This window comes from Atta colombica, unplaced genomic scaffold, assembly GCF_001594045.1.
Source record: "Atta colombica isolate Treedump-2 unplaced genomic scaffold, Acol1.0 scaffold228, whole genome shotgun sequence".
NCBI classification, from domain to species: Eukaryota; Metazoa; Arthropoda; class Insecta; order Hymenoptera; family Formicidae; genus Atta; species Atta colombica.
In genome coordinates this window covers 673,757-683,176 of record NW_017259325.1, presented here as the reverse complement: position 1 = coordinate 683,176, position 9,420 = coordinate 673,757, and the positions used below count along the sequence as shown (strand labels likewise).

General features: G+C 28.7%; 2 protein-coding genes across 6 annotated transcripts in view; one reads left to right on the top strand and one right to left on the bottom strand.

The window, feature by feature from the left end:
* LOC108688308 (flotillin-2) overlaps positions 1–9,420 on the bottom strand; it is a 110,877-nt gene that overhangs the window by 43,803 nt on the left and 57,654 nt on the right. The window lies entirely within an intron of this gene.
* LOC108688304 (glucose dehydrogenase [FAD, quinone]-like) lies at positions 759–8,567 on the top strand. Of its 2 annotated transcripts, none has more exons than XM_018194493.1 (2): positions 759–810; positions 5,950–8,567. In XM_018194493.1, the coding sequence occupies exon 2, from the start codon at positions 5,979–5,981 to the stop codon at positions 7,854–7,856; it is 1,878 nt and encodes a 625-aa protein (XP_018049982.1). In that variant the 5' UTR covers positions 759–810; positions 5,950–5,978; the 3' UTR covers positions 7,857–8,567. The 2 variants fall into 2 exon arrangements, with proteins under 2 accessions (XP_018049982.1, XP_018049985.1); XM_018194496.1 differs by lacking the exon at positions 759–810 and adding an exon at positions 1,601–1,747.

Here is a 9,420-nt window from a genome sequence, read left to right as displayed (position 1 = left end):
TCTCTCTCTCTCTCTCTCTCTCTCTCTCTCTCTCTCTCTCTCTCTCTCTCCCTCTTTCAAAATTAAAAGTTAAAGAATTAAAAATAGAAATATTATTAAATAAGTCAAGTTATTTGATTTACAACAACGTTTAAGTTATAAGATTATATTTAATTAATCATGAGCATGATAAAAAATGACATTTTTAAAATAAAATTTAAAATTATTTAAAAATTAAATTTAAGACAAATTATTAAGTGACAAACTTTTTAATTTTTAAAAATAGAATGTAGAAAAAGTTTTTTTATATGTATATAGTCTGATTATACTTGTAAAATTTATTTTTTATTATCATAATAATGCCGAGACATGTAAATTGTAAAGAAGAGATATTGTAACATGGTTGCCACTTTTCGATTATTAATATTCCATTAGAAATTGCCTGCTGAAGATTATTCTTCTAAAGATTAATAACAAGTACAAAAAATTGCTGAAATTAAAAACTTTCTTGTAGTGTATTCTCTAAAAAGAAAATCAATTTGATTTTTCTTGTGAAGGTATCTTTTTAAAAGCTGGAAAAAAATTCTAAGTGCGACCCGCACACCTCAAAAATCATCAAAGGTTTGAACAGATAGCTGAAAATTCTTTTCTTTTATTATTAGAAAGAATTTTAAATTCGCGATCAAAAAGCCGGAATCTCCGCTTTATTCTATATCGCAAACCAGAAAGGTGGCAACTACGCTTATGACCTTCATCTTATGATGATAGAAGGAGGCATGCACTACTAACGATTCAGTTTGAATCGGATCGCTGTTGAAACATTTCATTTCGGTAAGCTCTCTTCTACTTAATATAAAATATCTTAAATGTTTATTTATAATACTTAAGTAATTGTTTATATCATATCTAATTAAAAACTAAAATTAAATATAAAACTGTTATTTTTTATGAATCTTTATAGTGACAGATTCAAGAAACGACTCACATAATTAAAATAAATAAATATTTTGAATATAATATAATAATCATTTATTTATTATAATTTATTTTAATTTCTATAATCTATGGTAATGATTTTATAATAGAATATGTGTTGATACATTTTTATTGAATGACTCAACATAAATAAATTTAAATAATTTTATCATTGGACATCATTGGACATAATTGCGACCGATATAATAGAAGAATGTAACTGAGAATATTATAAGACTGAAAGCATTACATTATTGCGATAAAAGTTAGATATGAAGAAATATTATCAACACTTTGCGTAACTATAATCTGTAGAAACTGTATCTAACTGTTTTATCAATTTTGTTAAATTTGTTCTCTACATGTATACACTGAGGATGATCTAATAATAAAGTCGAAACTATATATTCTAAGAATTTGAAATACATAAAATCTGACTTGTAGCTCCTTCTTGTTATTTGTAGTTTATTATTATTGAGTTAATTATTATAAGATTATTTTTATTTAAAATCAGTAATCTATTTGAATTATTATCTATCAAGATAAAGCACAAATAATAAGATTATCAAGAGACATTGATAATGTCTCGACGTTAAGGTAAGTGCAGCAACATTACCGTGGCTAGTTTACGCGAGATCGTAAGTTACGGAGGATTGAGATTATTTTGTTTACAAGATTAATGTTTTAAGTCAGAGTTAGAATTTATTTCCACATTTCGATTTTTAACTTGGATCCTGCCCCATTTCAACTCACGCAGCGTGCCGATCGGAATTTAGGCGCACGGATTGATGAAGTATGGAACAGAAAAAACGAAAATCAGTCGAAATATACAGCTGAATTTCAGCTCTGCTTTAAATATTATAGGCCAGTTGTCAGAGCCAAAAAAATCGAGCTAAAAAGGAAATAATTATCAAAAGACTGTTTATTGTTTTAAATGTTTTATTTAGACGTAAATATTATAGGTTTCATTTTGTGTTCGATTTCAGAATGGAAGATAGTAATATAAACTGAAAATAATACGATTTTTCTCTTTTTGCTATATTTATGAAACTATGAAGAAATTAGTAAGTCGTATAATACTTTTTTTTATCTATTTTCTTACGAATAATTTGAGAGCGGAGTTCTGTGCGACGAATAGTTTTGGAGATACAGTGGTTCAAAGTTTTAGTAAAAAAGATGAAAAATTGCTTGTAAATGCCATTTTTTTATATTTTGTCTCCGCAAACGTTTCTAATGTTTCGGATGAAGAAAATGCGTAGAATATTGTTCTCTGAACTTTAGACTTTATGACAAAGAAAACGATTATGTAGAGTTCTCTGCGATTAACAGAGCCAGAGATATGAAGTCGTGAAGTTGGGTCTAAAATCGTTTTAAAATTTTTTTCTTAGATATCCTTATACTTTTTAATTTATAAATTGTTTATATTGAGTGTTTGAATAAATTTTCGCCAATTTTTTGTGAAATTTTGTTTTTAAACGTTTGCTAACACTTAATTAATAAACATTTAATGCTTCTAACAAAGTTTGACATGGACTTCATCAAGTATAAATGCCCGTTCATCTTTCAATATTTCGGTGCATTTCTACGTTTTTAATTTTTTATCGAATCATACACCTCTACAAGCAACGATAACTTTCAACTACACTTTTCTTAACAATAAACAATATAATAAAACTTCCCGCAAATGCGTTTGTTGGTACAAAAATTGATTATTTTTTTAATACAATGACAAAAATGTTGTTTACACTATCTATCAAAATCTCATACACTAAATATGAAAGATTGTGTACTCTCAAATACAACAATTGCCGCTGGAATTCTATGCATGTAATGCTCGACAATTATTTAGAAAACGGCGGAAATTTATTCAAATACCTAATAAATTGCGGTTTTATTTGCTACAATTTCGTGCAAACAGAATGGCATTATAGTCGTAAAATAAGTATAACGTGTTCTTTACCAAGAATGTCAGAGGAAAAATTATGATAATTCTGAAGAAACAAAAAATGTGAGCAATAATAATAATGAATTTTGAACGATTTCGACAAATGTATAATTGTACAAATCGATGAAGATAAATATTATTTAATTTTAATTAATAAAATACAAATTAAAACAATTTCGGCATTTCTTTATACAATGTGTGTGTGTGGGGGGGGGGGGAGACTTTTTTCGAAAAACAAACAAAAAATAGATTGTTCAAACAAAAAATACAAATTGTTCAAGGTCGTCTTTCGAACGAAATATTTGCCAATTTGTCAGCAAGTAGAAAAACTTAAGTATATTTTAGTTTTTCATCGATTAAAATACATTTATCTGTATAAATTAACGTGAATACTGTAAGTATTACTAATCAATATTATTGATCGTATAGAATCAAAGGTTGAAATATTATCTTACCGTTCTTGATAAGACAAATAATGAAATTCAATTCACAAGATTAAATTCACAAGATTAAATTCAACAATAAACAAGATATTATGTGATGCAATGAATAATTCAAGTACATATGATTTTGCCACATTGTTTAAAGTAAAAGATGATGTAAATAAGTTTTAGCAATTTTAAATACATAGAAAAATTCTTTTGTTCATATAAGATAATCGATGATAAATATTACATTACAAATATTTTTTTTATATACAATTAATACAATACAATAAATAAAATAAATTAATTAAATAAAACTTATTTAAATAAAAATATGTTATAATTTTTCAAATATAAAAAAAACTTTCAGACAGAAGTAATACAAATGAGTTATTAAGTATAAGCATGAAAAATTGAAGAATAAAAATATGAAAAAGACCAAAAATATGTACAGATCTGAAATACGAAAACATACAATACAGAGTAGCGTAAATGTTTCATACCACCATTTAATTATCTTATTAAAATTAGAATATCGATTTTTTTAAACGTGTGAGGAAATTCTGTAGTTTGTAAAAAAAATATTTCATAAATTATAATTTTAATGAGATAATTAAAAAGTATGACATTTCGTGCGCCACTGTGTATATTTTAAAAGGTATATTTTTAATATGTATAAAAAATAGTTTGTATATATTATTTTTGTTTTTTACTAGTAAAAAATTCTACTCATTATTTATCACTTTGTATAATTTTATTTTTCTCTTTTTTGTTTTCGATATTTTTATTATTTAAATACGAAGTTATATATAAGTGCGTGTTTCTCATAATGATTACGATTAATTATTATTGAAAGATAGAACATTTGTATTTATATATATATAAAATAGACACAATGAAATAATTCTGTTACATATTCAAGATGTATTCTAATTTCTGACAATGACTTTTAAAGACTTGAACGATGAATTAGCTATTTAAATAAGATATGTTAAGTGCCTCTTTTACTAATAACTTTCTATAATTTTTTTTCGTCGTAATTACGATAATAAAAATATTTTGCACAGCAATAGCAAACAAATACAAGATCAATAAATTTTAAAAACAAGCATATAAAGAGATAACTGATTAATTTATTTTATATCTATTATTCCACTTATATAACGTACGTATGTTTCGGACTCGATAATATAATATATTGATTTCATAAGCATACAAATTTAAATGTCTTACTTCTATATAGATGTTGTAAATCATGGTTGATTGCTAATGTCCACTTTTTGATTTCCGCCGTATAATTTAAAGAGTAATAATATGTTTGAGATGTCCAAATTATAAAATTATACATCAAGGACAATTTTCAAACATGTTTTGGAAAGGAAATTCCATGATTATTTTTAAATATTAATATGACAAGTTTCTTCTTTTTAAGCATTTTAATGACTTAATTTCTCAAAAATTGTCAATATAATATTGAATTAACTTATCAAATTAATAACGGTTTAAAAATAAGAATTTCCTTTGGCTTTCTAAAACATGTTTGAAGACTCTCGCTGACAAATATAATTTTATGATTTGGACATCTCATTAACCATACTCTTAAATTATAAGACGGAAATCATCAAAATGGACATTAGCAAGTATTATAATGCAATTTTGCGACTATTATTTTTAATTTGTGATCGTTAATATTTGTATATTGAGGATATATGTAATGTGAGGGAATATTTATCTTCGAAATATTTATCTTTATATTAAATAATGTTATTTAAATAATGTAATTTATACATTAAATAATATGATAAGCAAGAACAACCAGTTTGGCTCATTAGTCCTTTATTTTTTATATTGCATTTATTATTCTAAAGAACTTATGGATAACTTCATCAGTAGATTTTGAAAAAATTATATCTCCAATTGTACAAGATATTTTGCTACAAACATTTATACAAATATTTATACAATTATACATAATGTTCTAGAATATAACATGTGGCAAGATTATAAAAAAATAATTGGAATTATCATTAATCATTGAAGATAGAGAATGAATGTTTGAAGAAATTTGAATCTTGTTGTTGAGAAGGATATAGAGAATTTGTGAATTTTGTGAATAGCTCAAAATAAAGATGAAACCAAAAAGATACAAAATAGATAATTTCCTAAATGTTAGATGTTGCATTTTATTTGTTTAAGATTTTTATTTTGTTTCATCTGTTACATTTAAAATTTATGCACTATCGATGTTTAGCGTTGTTTTATACTTGTGATTTAGTTGAGAATCTTGAAGTTTCGAACAAATTTTATTTTAAAGTAAAATATTGAATGTATATATATATAATATTGTACAAGCCATTTGTTTATTTCATTTGAATTCTTAAAGTGATCTTATCTTGATATAATATTTTCTAATAATTTCTAATAATTTCTAAAATTTTCATAATAAGATAACAATAAAATCATTTTAAGTTTCGGCGTCTCAATCTCGAGACGCCGTACGATCATTTCATTGATTGAATAAAATTTTAAGATTATTTATGACATGAAACTTCAGACAATCTTATATATAAGATAAATTATAAATAGCATTAGCCTATAAATAATACATATATTTTTTTTCGACAGACTTGAATTGTGTGTTCAACTTAATCAACATGGAAACATGTTTGGCTAATGCTGCAAACTCTGCAATTACCAGTCCTGCGAATATTTTTGCATATCTGATACAAACGCTTCTGACAGCACAATGTAATTTGAGCGATGGCATTTATCCTCCAGATCGTTCGGAGGAGATTGCGACTTCTAATAGAGAATTCGATTTTGTCATTGTGGGCGGTGGAAGTGCTGGATCCGTATTGGCTAATCGTTTGACTGAAATAGAAAATTGGAAAGTATTGCTGATCGAAGCTGGAGAGAATCCCTCGATACTGAGCGAAGTTCCCGCAGCATTTATCTTGCAATTACATTCATCAGAGGATTATTCCTATGACATTGAACCCGAGAAATTTGCCTGCCATGGTAACAAGAATAAGTTGTGCAAATGGTCGAAAGGCAAAGCTCTCGGCGGTAGCTCTACGCTAAATGCCATGCTCTATATTTATGGCAGTGAAAAGGATTACAACGAATGGTCTCAAATGGGCAACAAAGGCTGGAGTTATGACGAAGTTCTGCCATATTTTAAAAAATCTCAAAACTGCGGTCATGGACATAGTGATGAGTGGAGAAGCAAGTATTGCGGTCATGGCGGACCATTGAGCATTAGATATTACAATTATAGCCAACCGGAAATACAAGAAATAGTCTTGCAAGCCGCTCGCGAGATGGGCGTACCTATTCTAGATACCATCAACGGTGATAAATTTGTCGGATATGGCATAGCTCAAGGTACCTTGGATAAAGGTCATAGAATGAGCGTTTCAAAAGCTTATTTGTCGCCGATCAAGCATAGAAGCAATCTGTACGTGATGAAGTCGACTCGAGCTGATGCTATTCTCTTGGATAATACTCAAGCAGTTGGAGTACGTATGACTTTGAAAGACGGACGATCAATTGATGTAAAAGCCTCGAAGGAGATAATCTTATCAGCCGGCAGCATCGCCAGTCCGCAACTCTTGATGCTTTCAGGTATTGGACCCGAAAAGCATCTACGCGAAATGGGAATACCTACAATCGTTAATTTACCCGTTGGCAAAAATCTTCAGGATCATGTTCTGTGGTACGGCTTATCTTTGGCCTTCAAGAATCAGAACGCGACACCACCGTCACCTACATTTTTCCTAGACGCTGCTTACGAGTATTTAATGCACAATCGAGGACCTCTGATAAATGTCGGTGGCTTCGATCTTACGGGCTTCATCAACGTACACGATCCGAATGCTAAATATCCAGATATTCAGTTTATGAACAGTTACACACCACAATGGCACACATCCATGATAACTGATTTTTTTAACGCCCTTAACGTGGACACAGAGATAATTCAAAAGCTAACAGAAATTCTAACAGAGGCGGATATGCTCAATTTTTTTTCGGTTCTGTTAAAACCGAAGAGCATAGGCGAGATACGGCTACGTAGCAAAAATCCAGCGGATCCTGTTAGGATTTACGCCAACTATTTCTCCGAGCAAGAAGATTTAGATACCATATTGAAATCCTTAGATTTTGTGAAGAAAATGATTAACACTGAGACATTCAAGCGACACGAATTCCAATTGCGTCACATAGACATTCCTGATTGCCGTCATACCAAATCCGACTCTGACGAGTATTGGAAGTGTAACCTGCGATATACGTCGTCTACGACTTTCCATCCTGTTGGAACGACGAAAATGGGTCCTCAAGGCGATCCTACGGCCGTCGTGAATCCTCGTTTGAAAGTTCACGGAATACAGGGATTAAGGGTCATTGACGCATCTATTATGCCGACAATCACCGGTGGAAATACGAATGCACCAACGGTAATGATAGCCGAAAAAGGCGCAGATTTTATTAAGGAGGATTGGACAGTTACGGACGGAAAGGACGAATTGTGAAAGGGAAGCGAGCCTTAATATTTCGAAAAATTTATTTCTCGTGTCTTTTCTTCTCGCTTTCATCCTTTTCAATTTCCCATATCGTATATAAAACCATTAATTCAGTTATATTTAAGTTAGTTTGTGAGGCATTCACGAATTAAAATGTGTATTTTTTTAGACAGTTAGACTTTTAAAGATTGGGACCTCTGCGAAAAAATTATTTTTTATAATCTAAGGGGAATACTTATTAATAAACAACACAATCTCATCTGTTTTTGTTTTCAATATAGAAAGTAATGTAATTATTCCTGTTGCTTTTGCGATTTGCGTGCCGGAAGATAGAGAACAATTGCATTTTAAGTAAAGAAAATAAATAAAAGTTGCAAATTATTTATCAAAAATTGTAAGTTCATAAAAGATACGTAAGAGTTAGTCATTTTTAATAAAATCAAGTTTATTGCAGTCAAACTGTACTTCAATAAATATATATAAGATGCTTTTATTATATTATAGTTTCAATAAGGTATTTAATAAGATATATAATGTTTGTTAATTCAATAAAATTTGTTTTCAAATCTGTATTAGTTAAATTTTTAGATAATTCAGCAAAACCATTCTTTTTGTGTATAGCCTATTATCTTATAATGTACACAACAAAAATTAAAATATCCATAATTATATTTGCAATTTATGCAATCTTTGCAATTATATTTCGTAATTTAATAAAAAGCTTTCATTATGACTTTTTTCTTTTTGCCCTCTTTTTTTGTCTCATAACATTTTTGAAATACGTACATCATATACAAGTATATATAATAAATGTACACGTATTCATAGAATTGGAAAGGTAAAATGTAACAAAAAGTAATTTCAAAATCACTCAGCGAAAGTAAAACTTTCCTCAATGTGCACATCATAAGTAAGTATGCGCATAATCCATATACAATGAATGTTTTGAAACATTTTAAATATGCAGTTCTGTATAATTTAAAACGTTACTCCAAATATTAATATAAATTTTGTGTGTGTGTGTGTGTGTGTGTGTGTGTGGGGGGGGGGATGTATGTTCAAGCACACAAATTTATTAAATTAACTACGTTAATTTGTTGTGAATACATTCGTAACATGTATTAACATATTTCATAACATATTCATTAGATATTTATTTCGGTTTTTTGCCTTAAGTTAAATGTTGCACTTTTATTATTAATCTTAATTTTAATTTAAAATGCACTTTGCATTTTGAATAAGGATAAAGGAAAGTTATTTTACTATGTGATATATTTGTACTTGTGTGTTTTACTAGGATAGTGGTAAGTCTTCATGGTTTATAAGACCAACATAATGCTTAAAGTCTCAGTCTTTCGCTTTCTCTGCCACGTTAAACTGCTCGATCGCGCAACAGCATTTCGACGATACCACGTGCACCTGTGATTCCGTTCAATCTTTTCGTCGAGATATTTTTGTATCAGTGTCATAATTCAGTGTTTTTGCTGGAGAAAGGAAATTAATCGACGTCCATTATTGCACCATAACAATCTTTTTTTCATAGGTATATATAAGACATACATATAAATATATA

Excerpts from the sequence above, each read along its gene's own strand:
- LOC108688304 (XM_018194493.1), top strand. The coding sequence starts at position 5,979 with ATGGAAACATGTTTGGCTAATGCTGCAAACTCTGCAATTACCAGTCCT.